The sequence below is a fragment of the Coregonus clupeaformis genome, chromosome 2, assembly GCF_020615455.1.
Source record: "Coregonus clupeaformis isolate EN_2021a chromosome 2, ASM2061545v1, whole genome shotgun sequence".
Lineage (NCBI taxonomy): Eukaryota > Metazoa > Chordata > Actinopteri > Salmoniformes > Salmonidae > Coregonus > Coregonus clupeaformis.
The window spans coordinates 6,954,186-6,973,898 of NC_059193.1; the positions used below are offsets into that span (position 1 = coordinate 6,954,186).

The following is a 19,713-nucleotide window of genomic DNA, read 5'->3' on the forward strand; positions in this document are numbered from 1 at the left end:
GCCTGCACAGAGCCCTGACCTCAACCCCATCGAACACCTTTGGGATGAATTGCAATGCCGACTGCGAGCCAGGCCTAATTGCCCAACATCAGTGCCCGATCTCACTAATGCTCTTGTGGCTGAATGGAAGCACGTCCCCGCAGCAATGTTCCAACATCTAGCAGAAAGCCTTCCCAGAAGAGTGGAGGCTATTATAGCAGCAAAGGGGGGACCAACTCCATGCCCATGATTTTAGAATGAGATGTTTGACGAGCAGGTATCCACATACTTTTGGCAATGTAGTGTATTTGAAATGTAAATCATGAACATTAAATCATGAACATTAAATAATTAACATCACTGTAAATTAACAAAAAACACTTCAAATCAAAATCAAATCAAATTATATTTGTCAAATGCTTCGTAAACCACAGGTGTAAACTAACAGTGAAATTATTACTTACGGGTCCTTCCCAAGTTTCTCTGTGGAGATCACTATGGGCCTATAATGTTTAGACCAGGGCTCTCCAACCCTGTTCCTGGAGAGCTACAGTCCAATAGGTTTTCGCTCCAACCCTAATTGACCGAAAACCTACAGGAGGGTAGCTCTCCAGGAACATGGTTGGAGAGCCCTGGTTTAGGCAATCTCTGACAGTTGAGGGGGCACATTATCATGGGATATTGATGTCTTCCGTTGACATTGAAGTGTACTGTACACTACAAGCCATACAATAATCTGATCTATAGACATTGGTCACAGTAAAGGACCCAGGCTGTCACAACAACAGAGGTTTGCAAAGTAACAGGGCTGAGAGGCCAAGAGAGAGAGAGAGAGAGAGAGAGAGAGAGAGAGAGAAAGAGAAAGAGAAAGAGAGCGAGAGAAGGTGGGCAACAGCCGATTCATAGTGGCAGACTATGTCACGCAGGGAGAAGTACCAGTCATTATTCACGCTGGGCCTGGTGTGTGTGTGTGTGTGTGAGTGTGTGGCTGTGGTGCTAGCAGGACATGCTGTCTAAATAGGCCATCTACAGCAGACAACAATGGCCACCTCGTGTACTGGTTAATGAATGGATCCATCCCTCGGCTGTGGCTTTTGTTGTTGATTTATTTTAACATTCATACATTGGGTTGGGCAATATATTATATATAACTGATTTTAATAGACTTTCTCCATTCTGATGGTTTTATTCTCAATTTGTTGAACTTTTCATTTTATTAGCACTTCATAGACTCCCAAGTGGCGCAGCGGTCTAAGGCACTGCATCTCAGTGCTTGAGGCGTCACTACAGACCCTGGTTTGATTCCAGGCTGTATCACAACCCGGCCGTGATTGGGAGTCCCATAGGGCGGCGCACAATTGGCCCAGCGTCGTTCTGGTTTGGCCGGGATAGGCCGTCATTGTAAATAATATTTTTTTAAACTGACTTGCCTAGTTAAATAAAGGTAAAATAAATAAATAGTAAAAATCCATACCGGTATGTGATTCCATATCAGTATACCGGTATATACGATATATATCGCCCAGCCCTACTCATACATGGAAGAACAGGCCTGGAGGCCTTCTATTGGAAACAATGGTAACCCTGTACATTGAGTTGCCCCTATTACTATGTAACTACACAGTAATAACTGTAGTAACAGCATAGTAGTTACATATTAATTGCTTTGTAATTACATGGTAATAGGGTTTAGCGGTATCGGTTATTACATAAGTGGAACAAGGACTGTGTAAATAAACATCCACTTTCTGACGGTTATTCCACATGTGTAATTACTCATGATTTATTTTGTTATTACCCATTGTTTTTCTTGTAGACAGTTGTTTGTAGTAGACAGTTTTTGTACTTAGCCTAATTGTAAAAAAAAAAAACGGAACATCTGTCAACTCTGTGGCACATATGCGCACGCACGCACGCACTTAGCCCACCCAACTACCTCATCCCCATATCGTTATTTACATTGTTATTTATTTTGCTCATTTGCACCCCAGTATCTCTATTTGCACATCATCTTCTGCACATCTATCACTCCAGTGTTAATTCTAAATTGTAATTATTTTGCACTATGGCCTATTTATTGCCTTACCTTCATAACTTACTACATTTGCACACACTGTATATAGATTTTCTATTGTGTTATTGACTGTACATTTTGTTTATTCCATATGTAACTCTGTGTTGTTGTTGTTTTTAATCACACTGCTTTGCTTTATCTTGGCCAGGCTCCAACACAAAGCCCTCTTGTTGTTAGTAAAGTGAAATTAAAATGAAGACTATTGAAATTAATTATGCCTACTGTCAGCACCATGAGCTGCCCATTTCTGACTGTTTGTGCCGCGGCTGCTGCTTCAAGTTTGGTATTTGGTATTTATTAGGATCCCCATTAGCCGCTGCAAACACATCAGCTACTCTTCCTGGGGACCACATGAAAAATGACATAATACATAGTATAGAACATTATTAGTCAAGGATAGAAATACATACATTTAAATGTCTCACATAGCCTACATATCAGTACATACACACAATATCTAGGTCTAATACATTGTACAGTGCAAATTACAATACAATATACACTACCGTTCAAAAGTTTGGGGTCACTTAGAAATGTCCTTGTTTTCGAAAGAAAAGCAATTTTTTGGTCCATTAAAATAACATCTAATTGATCAGAAATACAGTGTAGACATTGTTAATGTTGTAAATGGCTATTGTAGCTGGAAACGGCTGATTTTCTATGGAATATCTACATAGGCGTACAGAGGTCCATTATCAGCAACCATCAGTCCTGTGTTCCAATGGCACGGTGTGTTTGCTAATCCAAGTTTATCATTTTAAAAGGCTAACTGATCATTAGAAAACCCTTTTGCAACAGCTGAAAACTGTTGTGCTGATTAAAGAAGCAATAAAACTGGCCTTCTTGAGACTAGTTGAGTATCTGGAGCATCAGCAATTGTGGGTTCGATTACAGAATCAAAATGGCCAGAAACAGAGAACTTTCTTCTGAAACTCATCGGTCTATTATTGTTCTGAGAAATTAAGGCTATTCCATTCAAGAAATTTCCAAGAAATTGAAGATCACGTACAACGCTGTGTACTACTCCCTTCACAGAACAGCGCAAAGAGGAGTGGGAGGCCCCGGAGGAGTGGGAGGCCCCGGTGCACAACTGAGCAAGAGGACAAATACATTAGAGTCTCTAGTTTGAGAAACAGACGCCTCACAGGTCCTCAACTGGCAGCTTCATTAAATAGTACCCGCAAAACACCAGTCTCAACGTCAACAGTGAAGAGGCGACTCCGGGATGCTGACCATCTAGGCAGAGTTGCAAAGAAAAAGCCATATCTCAGACTGGCCAATAAAAATAAAAGATTAAGATGGGCAAAAGAACACAGACACTGGACAGAGGAAGATTGGAAAAAAGTGTTATGGACAGACGAATTGAAGTTTGAGGTGTTCGGATCACAAAGAAGAACATTTGTGAGACGCAGACCAAATGAAAAGATGCTGGAGGAGTGCTTGATGCCATCTGTCAAGCATGGTTGAGGCAATGTGATGGTCTGGGGGTGCTTTGGTGGTGGTAAAGTGGGAGATTTGTACAGGGTAAAAGGGATCTTGAAGAAGGAAGGCTATCACTCCATTTTGCAATGCCATGCCATACCCTACCCTGTGGACGGCACTTGATTGGAGCCAATTTCCTCCTACAACAGGACAATGACCCAAAGCACAGCTCCAAACTCTGCAATAACTATTTAGGGAAGAAGCAGTCAGCTGGCATTCTGTCTATAATGGAGTGGCCAGCACAGTCACCGGATCTCAACCCCGAGCTGTTGTGGGAGCAGCTTGACCGTATGGTACGTAAGAAGTGCCCATCAAGCCAATCCAACTTGTGGGAGGTGCTTCAGGAAGCATGGGGTGAAATCTCATCAGATTACCTCAACAAATTGACAATTAGAATGCCAAAGGTCTGCAAGGCTGTAATTGCTGCAAATGGAGGATTATTTAACGAAAGCAAAGTTTGAAGGACACAATTATTATTTATATTAAAAATCATTATTTCTAACCTTGTCAATGACTACATTTCCTATGCATTTTGCTATATCTCCTACTCAAACTCATTTCATGTATGTTTTCATGGAAAACAAGGACATTTCTAAGTGACCCCAAACTTTTGAACAGTAGTGCTATTCACAGTTCACTTTGTGCAGTAAGGTGTTCTTTTATCTGTTTTTTGAAACTGGTTTTATTGCTAGCTTGAGTTACCTGGGGTGGCAGAGAGTTCCATGTAGTCATGGCTCTATTTAATACTGTGCATTTCCCAGCCTCTGTTCTGGATCTAGGGACTGTGAAGAGACCTCTGGTTGCATGTCTTCTGACGAACAGTGTCTGAACTGTATGCCAACTGATTGAATAGACAGTTCGGTACCTTCAACACATCAATACCTCGCACAAAGACCAATAGTGAAGCAGTTTCAGCACTACAATGGAAGTTACTCGAATCAGTCTTAATGGGAGGCCTACACAACAGTCATTGGTTAGGCATCACACAGAAATGTTTTGGATCAGCAAGAGCAGAGCTCAGGGTTGGAATATCCATTGCAGTGTGTAATACAGCCTAGTTGTACACCATCCCAGCAGGTATCTTAGAAATATAACTTTGCTCTGTGCTTCTCCGAGCATGCACTTCGTAGCCAATATCCTATAGCCTATGGATAATTTGATTGAGACCACACTAAATAGCCTATAGGCACACTTGATATTGCGCGCCCAGCGGAGAATCAGAGATGAGGGACGGCATCAGGCACACATCGATATATAGCCTAATAAGCAAAAAATTCTAAAACACTGAGAAATATAGACATTTAATTAATTACAAATTACATTACCCTCCCCTGGACTGAAATTGAAATTACATGACCCTCCCCCATTTTCCTCCAGGTATCCATTACGCACATTTAGATCCCATCCCTAAGTTAGACCATTTCATCCACTTATAAAAACACAACATCGCTATCAGAAAAGATGATTGGAGATATGGACTACCCTACTAGTATACAGTCACTGATCTGCCTGTCCTGTCCTTTCCAACCGCCTCGCTCTGCTTGCTCTGCTCGCCCGCTTCTGGTGAGTTTTTTGCTTTAACTCACTCCACCTGACGGCTATACTGCAGGTTGCCCGGCAACTGTTATTTTACATCATCACCCTCCCAGAGGGTTCCATATTTGACAGGTCCACATAACTCAGCCGCTCGGTCGGGGGAAGTACGTAGTCCTCCACTGGTTGCCGTGGCGTCTACAGTGCTACCGTTGCCTGAGGCGCTGGAGAGGAAGCATTGGTTTATGACTGGAGATGTCGCCATAGTGACGCTTCAGCGGCTGGTACCAAACACACCCCAGCCTCCTCAGCCATACAAGGGTATCAGTGAGTGTCACAGACTCCCTGTCATAACCCTGCACTAAAGCCCTCCCAGCATCTCTATTCCCTGTGGCCTAGGGTTGAATAGCGGGAAACGGGTTACTGAGATTTACAGAGATTTCCCGCCAAACCCACTCCCTTTTATATAAGAGAAAGCGTTAAATTATAATACATTATTTCTATGAACTGCATGACGTGAAATGTAACTGTTAAATTATTTGCAATGTCTAAATATGGCTTCTCTACGGCCTTCTCTCTGCTATCTGCATGATCAAGGTGGGGACAGACAGCCCATCTCAGTATGGAGCGCAGTTCACAATGCATGTAGACCCATCATCTCATCATGGTAACATGTTTTCCTTGTGACAGGTAGGCCTACATTTGCTGCAACATAGCCTATGCTACAGTAATATAAGGACTGAATGTGCTTCAAATTTGCACATCTCCATCTGGCTTTCGGGGGTCAAATTATTTTCTAAAGACAATTTTTTAAAATTGCAGTTGCAGAGTTTTAAAACAGTCTATCACTCGAATATCGTTGCTTTAAATCAGGGGTGTCAAACTCCATGGAGGGCCTAGTGTCTGCGTTTTTTTTGGTTTTTCCTTTCAATTAAGACATAGACAACCAGGTGTGGGGAGTTCCTTACTAATTACTGACCTTATTTCATCAATCAAGTACAAGGGTGGAGTGAAAACCCGCAGAAACTCGGCCCTGAGTTTGACACGTGCTTTAAATCAACGTGCATGTGAGCACTCTCTCACAGTCTTTCTCTCTCTTCATCGATTCCATTCAAATTGCTTCCAAAACATATCATCCTCTTCTATACAGTGCATTCGGAAAGTATTCAGACCCCTTGACTTTTCCACATTGTGTTCCATTATTCAGCCTTATTCTAAAATTGAATAAATTAATTTTTTCCCTCATCAATCTACACACAATACCCAATAATGACAAAGCGAAAACAGGTTTTTAGAAATGTTTGCTAATTTATGAAGAAAAACAAAGAAGAAAATACCTTATTTACATAAGTATTCAGACCCTTTGATGTGAGACTCGAAATTGAGCTCAGGGACATCATGTTTCCATTGATCATCCTGTGGTAATTTCAATTGATTGGACATGATTTGGAAAGACACAAACCTGTCTATATAAGGTCCCACAGTTGACAGTGTATGTCAGAGCAAAAACCATGCCATTAGGTCGAAGGAATTGTCTGTAGAGCTCTGAGACAGGATTGTGTCGAGGCACAGATCTAGGGAAGGGTACCAAAAAATATCTGCAGCATTGAAGGTCATTCTTAAATGGAAGAAGTTTGGAAACACCAAGACTCTGCCTAGAGCTGGCCGCCTGGCCAAACTGAGCAATCGGGGGAGAAGGGCCTTGGTCAAGGAGGTGACCATGAACCCGATGGTCACTCTGATGGGAGAACCTTCCAGAAGGACAACAATCTGTGCAGCACTCCACCAATCAGAACTTAATGGTAGAGTGCCCAGACTGAAGCCACTCCTCAGTAAAAAGGCACATCCCAGCCAGCTTGGAGTTTGACAAAAAAGGCACCTAAAGGACTCTCAGACCATGAGAAACAAGATTCTCTGGTCTGATGAAACCAAGATTGAACTGTTTTTGTAATGAATATGAATTCGGAGGACAGAAATTATTAAATATTAAAGCATTAGACCTACAGTGGGGAAAAAAGTATTTAGTCAGCCACCAATTGTGCAAGTTCTCCCACTTAAAAAGATGAGAGAGGCCTGTAATTTTCATCATAGGTACACGTCAACTATGACAGACAAAATGAGAAAAACAAATCCAGAAAATCAGAAAATCACATTGTAGGATTTTTAATGAATTTATTTGCAAATTATGGTGGAAATTAAGTATTTGGTCAATAACAAAAGTTTCTCAATACTTTGTTATATACCCTTTGTTGGCAATGACACAGGTCAAACGTTTTCTGTAAGTCTTCACAAGGTTTTCACACACTGTTGCTGGTATTTTGGCCCATTCATCCATGCAGATCTCCTCTAGAGCAGTGATGTTTTGGGGCTGTCGATGGGCAACACAGACTTTCAACTCCCTCCAAAGATTTTCTATGGGGTTGAGATCTGGAGACTGGCTAGGCCACTCCAGGACCTTGAAATGCTTCTTACGAAGCCACTCCTTCGTTGCCCGGGCGGTGTGTTTGGGATCATTGTCATGCTGAAAGACCCAGCCACGTTTCATCTTCAATGCCCTTGCTGATGGAAGGAGGTTTTCACTCAAAATCTCACGATACATGGCCCCATTCATTCTTTCCTTTACACGGATAAGTCGTCCTGGTCCCTTTGCAGAAAAACAGCCCCAAAGCATGATGTTTCCACCCCCATGCTTCACAGTAGATATGGTATTCTTTGGATGCAACTCAGCATTCTTTGTCCTCCAAACACGACGAGTTTAGTTTTTACCAAAAAGTTCTATTTTGGTTTCATCTGACCATATGACATTCTCCCAATCCTCTTCTGGATCATCCAAATGCACTCTAGCAAACTTCAGACGGGCCTGGACATGTACTGGCTTAAGCAGGGGGGCAAGTCTGGCACTGCAGGATTTGAGTCCCTGGCGGCGTAGTGTGTTACTGATGGTAGGCTTTGTTACTTTGGTCCCAGCTCTCTGCAGGTCATTCACTAGGTCCCCCCGTGTGGTTCTGGGATTTTTGCTCACCGTTCTTGTGATCATTTTGACCCCACGGGGTGAGATCTTGCGTGGAGCCCCAGATCGAGGGAGATTATCAGTGGTCTTGTATGTCTTCCATTTCCTAATAATTGCTCCCACAGTTGATTTCTTCAAACCAAGCTGCTTACCTATTGCAGATTCAGTCTTCCCAGCCTGGTGCAGGTCTACAATTTTGTTTCTGGTGTCCTTTGACAGCTCTTTGGTCTTGGCCATAGTAGAGTTTGGAGTGTGACTGTTTGAGGTTGTGGACAGGTGTCTTTTATACTGATAACAAGTTCAATGTGACACTCTGGCTCCATGGACTTTGATTATTGAGCCAGGGTTGTTCATTTTCTTTTGGGTGTATTTCTATGTTGGTTTCTAGTTGTTCATTTCTATGTTTGGTGATTAGTCATATGACTCCCAATCGGAGGTAACGAGTGTCAGCTGTCGGCTCGTTATCTCTGATTGGGAGCCATATTTAAACTGTTGTGGTTTCACTGTGTGTTTGTGGGTTTTTGTTCCATGTACAGTCATTTGTCACTGTGGACTTCACTATCGTCATTCGTTTATTTGTTTTCGTGGTTGCTTTGATTAAATAAAGTCATCATGTTCACTCAACGCGCTGCGTATTGGTCCACTTCCTCAGACGATCGTGACAGAAAAACCCACCATAGAAGGACCAAGCAGCGTGTCCAGGAGCAAGACAGCTGGACATGGGAGGAAGCGCCTGGTAAGGAGATCGAGAGGCTGGCGATGGCCCAGGTGGGCAAATCGTGGTCCTGGGAGGACATGCTCGGGGGCAAGGGACCTTGGGGGAAGATCAAGGCCCTGGCGAGAGAGGAGCAACGGCGTCAGCAGGGCCATCATCGTTGGAAGGACGAGAGGCAACCCCAAAAAGTTTTTTGGGGGGGGCACATGGCAGCGGCTGGGCAGCAGGAGGCTGCTACAGGGAGACGTGGAGAGAAGGCTATCGGATTACGGGAGCCATTGGCGAGTAGAGGAAGGGAAGTTGTTGCGGCACGGCGTGAGAGACTGATGTGTGTTACCAGTCCGGTCCGGCCCGTTCCTGATCCCCAGTTAAAGCCAGTGGTGTGTGTTCCCAGTACGGACCGGCCTGTTCCTACTCACGCATCAAGCCCACGGTGTGCGTCGCCAGCCCAGCCCGGCCTGTTCCTGCTCCACGCACAGAACCTACGGTGTGCGTCGCCAGCCCAGCCCGGCCTGTTCCTGCTCCACGCACCAGGGATACGGTGTGCGTCGACAGCCCTGCCCGGCCTGTTCCTGCTCCACGCACCAAGGATACGGTGTGCGTCGACAGCCCTGCCCGGCCTGTTCCTGCTCCACGCACCAAGCCCACGGTGTGCGTCGCCAGCCCAGCCCGGCCTGTTCCTGCTCCACGCACAGAACCTACGGTGTGCGTCGCCAGCCCAGCCCGGCCTGTTCCTGCTCCACGCACAGAACCTACGGTGTGCGTCGCCAGCCCAGCCCGGCCTGTTCCTGCTCCACGCACCAAGGATACGGTGTGCGCCGACAGCCCTGCCCGGCCTGGTCCTGCTCCACGCACCAAGGATACGGTGTGCGTCGACAGCCCTGCCCGGCCTGTTCCTGCTCCACGCACCAAGCCCACGGTGTGCGTCGCCAGCCCAGCCCGGCCTGTTCCTGCTCCACGCACAGAACCTACGGTGTGCGTCGCCAGCCCAGCCCGGCCTGTTCCTGCTCCACGCACAGAACCTACGGTGTGCGTCGCCAGCCCAGCCCGGCCTGTTCCTGCTCCACGCACCGAGGATACGGTGTGCGTCGACAGCCCTGCCCGGCCTGTTCCTGCTCCACGCACCAAGGATACGGTGTGCGTCGACAGCCCTGCCCGGCCTGTTCCTGCTCCACGCACCAAGGATACGGTGTGCGTCGACAGCCCGGCCCGGCCTGTTCCGGCCACTCGCACCAGGGATACGGTGCACGTCGCCAGCCCGACCCGGCCTGTTCCGGCCACTCGCACCAAGTCTACGGTGCGCGCCGCCAGCCCGGTCCGGCCTGTTCCTTCTCCCGCACTAGCCCTGAGATGCGTGTCCTCAGCCCGGTACCTCCAGTTCCGGCACTACGCGCCAGGCCTAAGGTGCGCCTCAGACGGCCAGAGTCTGCCGTCTGCCCAACGGCGCCTGAACTGCCCGTCTGCCCAACGGCGCCTGAACTGCCCGTCTGCCCAACGGCGCCTGAACTGCCCGTCTGCCCAACAGCGCCTGAACTGCCCGTCTGCCCAACGGGCGCCTGAACTGCCCGTCTGCCCAACGGCGCTTGAACTGCCCGTCTGCCCAACGGGCGCTAAAGCCGCCCGTCTGTACTGAACCTGCAAAGCCGCCCGTCTGCCATGAGCCTTCAGAGCCGTCCGCCAGACCGGGAGCCGCTAGAGCCTTCCGCCAGACAGGAGCCGCTAGAGCCTTCCGCCAGACAGGATCAGCCAGAGCCTTCCGCCAGACAGGATCAGCCAGAGCCTTCCGCCAGACAGGATCAGCCAGAGCCTTCCGCCAGACAGGATCAGCCAGAGCCTTCCGCCAGACAGGATCAGCCAGAGCCTTCCGCCAGACAGGATCAGCCAGATCCGTCAGCCAGCCATGAGCAGCCAGATCCGTCAGCCAGCCATGAGCAGCCAGGTCCGTCAGCCAGCCACGAGCAGCCAGATCCGTCAGCCAGCCATGAGCAGCCAGATCCGTCAGCCAGCCATGAGCCGTCCAGCCAGGATCCGCCAGAGCCGTCCAGCCAGGATCCGCCAGAGCCGTCCAGCAAGGATCCGCCAGAGCCGTCCAGCCAGGATCCGCCAGAGCCAGCCAGCCAGGATCCGCCATTCAGTCCGGTGCTGCCCCTTAGCCCGGTGCTGCCCCTTAGCCCGGTGCTGCCCCTTAGCCCGGTGCTGCCCCTTAGTCCGGTGCTGCCCCTGAGTCCGGTGATGCCTCTTAGTCCAGTGCTGTCCCTTAATCCTGTGGGGTTTAGTTGGGGGTGGTCATTTGGAGGAGGCTACGTAAGCGGGTAGTGACTATGGTGGGGTGGGGACCACGACCAGTGCCAGAGCCGCCACCATGGACAGACGCCCACCCAGACCCTCCCCTAGACTGTATGTTGGTGCGCCCGGAGTTCGCACCTTTAGGGGGGGGTACTGTGACACTCTGGCTCCATGGACTTTGATTATTGAGCCAGGGTTGTTCATTTTCTTTTGGGTGTATTTCTATGTTGGTTTCTAGTTGTTCATTTCTATGTTTGGTGATTAGTCATATGACTCCCAATCGGAGGTAACGAGTGTCAGCTGTCGGCTCGTTATCTCTGATTGGGAGCCATATTTAAACTGTTGTGGTTTCACTGTGTGTTTGTGGGTTTTTGTTCCATGTACAGTCATTTGTCACTGTGGACTTCACTATCGTCATTCGTTTATTTGTTTTCGTGGTTGCTTTGATTAAATAAAGTCATCATGTTCACTCAACGCGCTGCGTATTGGTCCGCTTCCTCAGACGATCGTGACATTCAAACAGGTGCCATTAATACAGGTAACGAGTGGAGGACAGAGGAGCCTCTTAAAGAAGAAGTTACAGGTCTGTGAGAGCCAGAAATCTTGCTTGTTTGTAGGTGACCAAATACTTATTTTCCACCATAATTTGCAAATAAATTCATAAAAAATCCTACAATGTGATTTTCTGGATTATTTTTTCTCAATTTGTCTGTCATAGTTGACGTGTACCTATGATGAAAATTACAGGCCTCTCTCATCTTTTTAAGTGGGAGAACTTGCACAATTGGTGGCTGACTAAATACTTTTTTCCCCACTGTAATACAATACATTACATTAATACAGTCCACACTACTGGAGCTTGTTTCATTGATTTACCCAAGAGAGCATAGCTATATCTATGGGCTTTTATGTTTTTCTGTGGTGCGTAATGTGTGCTAGCCTATTCATCATAGATCAGGGTTTCCCAAACTCGGTCCTGGGGCCCCTAGCACTACACAGCTGATTCAAATAACCAACTCATCATCAATATTTGATTATTTGAATCAGCTGTGTAGTGACTGAGTTTCATTCAAAACTGTAACTCGGTCACTCAGGAACATTCACTGTGTTTTAGGTTATTCTCTTGCTGAAAGGTGAATAGACTTTGTATTGGATAAAGGCGCTATCATCTGGGCTTTTTTGGGCTCTTATTTATATGCTTTATATACTTTTAAATGAAACTTTTGGTTTGGGCAGGAAATACCGGGTTACCCGGGAGAAACGTTATTTATTCTCGGGATGGAACATTTATAAAATATCAGGAAAATATTGAACCCTACTGTGGCCTGTCACTCTGTGACCTCACCTGTATGTCACTCTGTGACCTCACCTGTATGTCACTCTGTGACCTCACCTGTATGTCACTCTGTGACCTCACCTGTATGTCACTCTTTGAAAAAAAGGTGCTATCTAGAACCTGAAAGGGTTCTTCAGTTGTCCCCATAGTACAACCCTTTGAAGAACCCTTTTTGGTTCTAGGTAGAACTCTTTTGGTTCCACATAGAACCCTTCTGGAACCAAAAAGGGTCAGATCACATGGAGTGGATCAGCACCTGCTACAAAGGTCAAAGTTCACAGAAAAGGCAGCCTATATGTTTGCATCTAAGAATACAAGAAGGAAATGTATTTTTCAGTTCATATGGACCTAGTGCCCTTTACATTCAAATTCTGTACAGGCTATTAAGCACAGAATTGATTTCTAAACAAAAGAGCGCGTCTCGGCGTTGAAGAAGGTCAAAACGCTTTTCACACAACCATTTGAGAGGATCTAAATTTGCTAGCCAGCTTTAACCCTTGATGAATTTGATCAGATTTGTATTAGAACACAAGGGCCCATTATAATAGGATCACAGAAGCTTTTCTATTTTCTCTCTGCCTGGGTGGGTAAGTACCTGTGTGCAAACAGTATCTGAGGCGTAAACAGGTGAAATTAACAGTATCTGAGGCGTAACCAGGTGTAATTAACAGTATCTGAGGCGTAACCAGGTGTAATGAACAGTATCTGAGGCGTAACCAGGTGTATGTAACAGTCTCTGAGGCGTAATCAGGTGTAATTAACGGAGGGCATGGAAAGGAAGTGAATCTAACTTACCCGTAGAATCTCCTCCACACAGCTGGAGTCACTGGACAGGCCGACCTGCAGACACACAGAAGAATAAGGCTGTTGTTAGACAAAGAGGAAGAAAAGGCACCAGATAGTTTCCAAGAAAGGACAGTAGCCTAAAGGTAGCCAAAAGACGTAATGGTAAACTAAAGACCATCTCAACAAATAGATGGTAGCCCAGTGGTTAAGAGTTTTGGGCCAGAAACCGAAAGGTCGCTGGTTCGAATCCCCGAGCTCACTAGGTGAAAAATATGTCGATGTGCCCTTGAGCAAGGCACTTAACCCTAATTGCGCCTGTAAGTCGCTCTGGATAAGAGTGTTTGCTAACTGACTAAACAAAAAGAAAGAAGATAACCCCCAGAGTACGTGATATATTCAGACAACACATATTGAGTGGTATTCATTATTCAAGGACAGATAGGCTTACCTATTCTGTCTGAGAGATGACTGTTAGGGGACAGATAGGCCTATATATTCTGTCTGAGAGATGACTGCTAGGGGACAGATAGGCCTATCTATTCTGTCAGAGAGATGACTGCTAGAGGACAGATAGGCCTATCTATTTTTTATCTGACTGGGTCGGATAAATCCTAGACCTGGAACGGGCCAGGACTGGGTGAGATAAATCCTAGACCTGGAATGGGCCAGGACTGGGTCAGATAAATCCTAGACCTGGAACGGGCCAGGACTGGGTCAGATAAATCCTAGACCTGGAACAGGCCAGGACTGGTCGGATAAATCCTAGACCTGGAACGGGCCAGGACTGGTCGGATAAATCCTAGACCGGGCCAAGACTGGGTCGGATAAATCCTAGACCTGGAACGGGCCAGGACTGGGTCGGATAAATCCTAGACCTGGAACGGGCCAGGACTGGTTCAGATAAATCCTTGACCTGGAACGGGCCAGGACTGGTTCAGATAAATCCTAGACCTGGAACGGGCCAGGACAGGTTCAGATAAATCCTAGACCTGGAACGGGCCAGGACTGGTTCAGATAAATCCTAGACCTGGAACGGGCCAGGACTGGTTCAGATAAATCCTAGACCTGGAACAGGCCAGGATTGGGCCTGCCTGCCTGCCTGCCTGCCTGCATGCGTGCGTGCCTGCGTGCGTGTGTAGGCTACAGTATGTACTGTAGTTGATCTCTGGGCTGGCTGATTATACCATGCCACCTACAGAGCCACATGGGACCCTGGCTGACTGGCTGGCTCTCACAGTCTGCTCTGTTAGTGACATCAGCCCACCTCGGGTATGACTGGGGGCATCCTGACACTGGAAAGGTCAGTGGGTCTGAGGAGATGGTTGGGGGCGGTGGGTAGGGGTGAGGTGTGGGGTGAAGAGTGATGGAGAGAGCAGAGCTGGGCTTTATCCACCTCAGGCTGCATGGAGCTGGGTAGCTACACACAGCAGCATCCCCCAGATACTCCCTATGCCATGGTTGACCTGTCATGTTTCTCCACAGCCCTCCTACTTCCACTATCCCTCTCTGCCTCTATTTGACACAATGGTGTGATCTGTGTTGAAAAGCTGCTAAACTACATGCAAGAACACATCCACAGTAAGAATCTGTAGTTGTAAATTATATATTGTGGGTTAATGAATATGCATCTCTGCAAAGTACCAGTTCTTATTTCATTATGAGTATAAAAAAAACTGAAACCATGACAGAAAGCAATTATAACACAAAAAACGGCAGAACGTGTTGTTTAACTATTACATCAAATAGCTCATTAGTAAAACTAATAATAACATCTATATTTCACCGGTATTCCTCTCAGGTGATATTAGTGTTTGACTGTTTGTGTCTGTGTGTTTATGACTGAGCCGTGCTGCACAGTGCCAGTCCACGGCAGAGGGAGTCTGAAGGCATCCTAATTCATCCCAGATCCCACAAGAGGAGATGGAGTCTGTAGGAGCTTTATAAACAAGCCTCACAGACAGACATAAACTTCCTGTTAGCTCAACCACCAGTACATAATATCCTGTTCCCATAGAAACCAACAGAGGAGCTCTAATCAGAATGTTCTCTACCATTGTCCTCTGTCTAATAGAAGATACAGAGGCACAGCTTATTACAGCCACACCGGGGTTCATATCCCCATCACCTGTGGTGAACCCCATTTAGAATACAGGCGTGACTCTCTGAGGTTCTCTATGTCTGCTTTGTTCTTCTGCCTCGGGAATGAACACCAAATGTCAACGATATAAAGAGGAATCCTAGTTCAGTGAAACTGTTTACACCCGCTCTGAGAGGCTTGGGCTTGTTGGGATCAAGTCAGATGTGACAGATATCTGGGTTCTTATTGCAGTGTTATTGTCATGTTTATGATGCTGGAGCAAATGGGAGTCGGCTGAGATAATACAAAGAGCAGCAGTCACAATGCAGCCGGCTGGCTGACACAAATTGTGACATTTCAGATAGCATTTGACGAAGGCATTTCCAATGGGTTGAGGAGTGAGTTTACAACCGTATTAAAGCAAGGAGTCACCTTCATTTCTTATATTCCCCGAAGTTATTTTACAAGTTTTACAGGTCCCGTGTAGCTCAGTTGGTAGAGCATGGCGCTTGCAACGCCAGGGTTGTGGGTTCGATTCCCACGGGGGGCCAGTATGAAAAATGTATGCACTCACTAACTGTAAGTCGCTCTGGATAAGAGCATCTGCTAAATGACTAACATGTAACAAAACGACTGGAACAGAACTATCCAGCTGAGATCTTATTTCCTCACTCAGGCAGGGTTCTCTGTGTACCTGCCGTTCCAGTCAGATTGAATGGGCATTGGGCTTACAAATGATTTCTCTGATAAAGGCACATTTCCCATGGGAATAAAAGCTTTGCAAGATGCCAGTGTTCCAGAATAGCGTGGTCCCATGGCCAATGTAAAATAAAAATGAGAAATGCTCTTCAGATCTAATTCTCTCCAGCTCCATGTTAAAAAACATTTGTGTGGACAGAGTATGGACTGTAAAGTGGATGCAGAATTCTGAAGTCATGAGGGATCAAAAAACACAGAGGATCCAATTCTGAATATTGAGCAGCTCATTGTTACAACTGGTTAACACTCACAAGTTTTAATCACACTAAAGCAGTTCATTGTATCTTCAGTCTTAGGTAAATATTTATTCTTAGGGCAAACTCAGTAGAAATGGTTCAAATAGAGGTTCCCTCAAAAGACATCATAGTAAAATAGAAGGATGTATTGTAATGTTCTGGGATCGATGGGTTAGTCTGTGGACATCTGAGGGGTGGAATTAAGATTAGAGGGATTGGTTGATTTGACTATGATGCACTTGTGCAGTATAAACAGGAAGAGACTATACATGTATGTATGAATTGGAATGTTTTCCACCTGGAGGTGGTGGTTGGTGAGATTTGTTTATTTTAAATAAAAATTGATTCAAGTAATGTTATTTGATATACTAATCTGTCTGCTAGTTTCATAGCTGATCTAACATGCTTGGGGTTTTTCTCACACGGAAAAAGCAAAGCATTTTAATTGTCAGATGCAGATATCACTAGATGTGTCACTAATCTCTTTCCAAGTTCTGTTTTTGGCACGACATGGGAGAATGGAAAAAAATAAGAAAAGAATAGAGGAAAAAATGTAATTCACCACGTTCTGCAAGACTGCAGAAAGCTTTCAGGGAAAAAGAAGACGTATTCCTTTGAATGATGTGCGGATCCGGGGAATATTGCAGAGGCAATTACTGGGGCAGAAATCCGTTTTCTCTGAAATAAGCTGTTGAGAAAAGCATCTGCGCATCAACAACAGATAAGATGTATGTGGCACAAGGCTCTGATGCGCTCTGAAACAGCTCAAATTGTGCTTAAAAAGTGGAAGAGCAGCTCCAGGAATAAATAGGTAGATTTCAACATGAGATGAGAAGCAGCTCACAGATGGCTTTGTATCTGTCTACCCTTCTGACAATGGACGGATGAATAAACAAGGGGAAAAACATGATAGTCACAGAAAATCCCACAGCACAGTCGACACATTCATGGGCTGAGATATAGACACAGATGAATTGATGAACTATGAAATGATTATTATTATTATTTTTTTATTTTTTCAATTGCAGGTCTTCACACAAACCCAAGTGTGATATGAATAAATTTGAGTATACATCTTATCAACACTGACAGTTTTCTAGTAGGAAAATTGCACTCGTACAACAAAGTACTTTAATCATACGTTTTCGTTTCAGTCGCCTCCATCTCCTCTAACTGAAGCTAATTGAAGAGATTTTTTTTTCTATTGATAATGTAAAATGAACAGCCATACAGAAAGACTAATGTGAAGGTGAAATTACAGAGGAGGAACTTCTGGATGCAATTAAAGACTTTAAGTCCGGGAAAACTCCAGGGTTGGATGGCATACCAGTCGAGGTATACCAAACCTTTTTGGATATACTCAGAGGACCGTTATTAGCATGTTTTAACCACTCCTGTAAATGGTAGATTATCAGACACTCAAGAAGAAGGTCTGATTTCATTATTACTGAAACAGGATACAAGTGGGAAATTGAAAATTGGAGGGCCCTTACACTTCAGTGTTGTGATGCAAAAATTCTAGCAAAATGTATAGCGCATAGAATTTAAAAAAGGTATTGTCGGACATCATTTATTCTAATCAGACAAGTTTTTTACATGGAAGATACATTGGAGGTAATATAAGGCAAGTACTGGAAACAATAGAACACTATGAAAAATCTGGGAAACCAGGCCTGCTATTCATAGCAGACTTCAAAAGGCATTTGATAAAGTACGACTGGGGTTTATATATAAATGCCTGGAACATTTCAATTTTGGAGAATCTCTTATAAAATGGGTTAAAAATCATGTATAGTAACCCTAGGTGTAAAATAGTAAATAATGGCTATTTCTCAGAACATTTTAAACTGTCAAGAGGAGTGAAACAAGGTTGTCCACTATCGACATATCTTTTTATTATGGCCATCGAGATGTTAGCTATTAAAATCAGATCCAACCTTAAAAACAAAGGTGTCATTGTACGCTGATGATTCATGTTTTCTTTTAAATCCACAACTTGAATCCCTCCACAGCCTCATAGAGAATCTAGATACCTCTCTGGATTGCAACCAAATTGTGATAAATGTACTATATTACATATTGGATCACTTAAAAATACAATTTTTACATTACCATGCAGTTTACCAATAAAATGGTCTGATGGTGATGTGGATATACTTGGAATACATATCCCAATTGAAATGAATGATTTCACTCCAATAAATTTGAATAGAAAGTTAGAAAAAATAGATAAGATCTTGCTACCATGGAAAGGTAAATACCTGTCAATTTGTGGAAAAATCACCCTGATTAACTCTTTAGTATTATCCCAGTTTACCTATTTGCTTATTGTCTTGCCTACGCCTAGCAAACAGTTTTTTAAATTATATGAGAAACAAACATTCCATTTAATTTGGAACAGCAAGCCAGACAAATTTAAACGGGCCAATTTATATAATGAATATGAATTCGGAGGACAGAAATTATTAAATATTAAAGCATTAGACCTATCACTAAAAGCTTCAGTCATACAAAAGTTATACTTAAATCCAAACTGGTTCTCTAGCAAATTAGTAAGATTGTCTCACCCAATGTTCAAGAATGGCCTTTTCACCTTTATTCAGATATATAAAGGGATATATCACTATTTCTAAAATATCACTATTTCTAAAACAAGCCATAGAAAGTTGGTTGCAATTTCAATTTAATCCTCCAAAAACGACAGAACAAATAATGCAACAAATATTGTGGTTAAACTCAAATATACTAATTGATAAAAAATATTTTGGAAATGTTTGCTCTACCCAAAATTACAACCAAATAATTGCAGCGTTACCGCAAAAATGGAAGAGGAAAGTGGAAAGGGGAAAAAGTAAGGAACTTGTCTGTCGGCCTTGCATTAAAGAAAATAATTGGTTAAAGAAAACTGTGATAAATAATAAAGTATACCAGTTTCATTTAAGGACCAAAGGATTGACAGCCGTCCCATATAGATTGCAAAATAGTTGGGAAGAGATTTTTGACGTACGGATTCCATGGCATAGTGTTTCTGAACTGATACGCAAAACAACGCTGAATTTTTCAATTTAAATTATTATATAAAATTCTTGCTACCAATAGAATGTTATTTATATGGGGGATATAATCTTCCCAGCTCTGCAGAAGAGAGAGAATCATTAGATCATTTGTTTTGGTACTGTCCATTTGCAGCTTGTTTTTGGACACAGGTCCAGGAATGGCTAAAGGATTGCAATATTTACCTGGAGCTAACCCTGCAGATAGCACTACTTGGTGATCTGAAAAGTCATAGTCAATCAATCAATAATATAATAATACTTTTAGCAAAAAAACATATTTTCAATTTACAATCTGTAGAAACAATGAGAATAGAAAGATTCAGAACCTTTGTAAAACATCACAGTACAGTTGAAAAATATATGGCAAATAGAAATCCAATATGG

The 19,713-nt window shown here is 44.3% G+C and overlaps 1 protein-coding gene across 1 annotated transcript in view; it reads right to left on the reverse strand.

Annotated features, from left to right (window-relative positions):
- Positions 1 to 19,713, reverse strand: part of LOC121585607 (AF4/FMR2 family member 2-like) — a 335,853-nt gene that overhangs the window by 166,798 nt on the left and 149,342 nt on the right. The window contains exon 4 of the mRNA XM_045225453.1: positions 13,211 to 13,255. Coding sequence (XP_045081388.1) covers positions 13,211 to 13,255 — 45 coding nt within the window. The remainder of the gene's footprint in view (positions 1 to 13,210; positions 13,256 to 19,713) is intronic.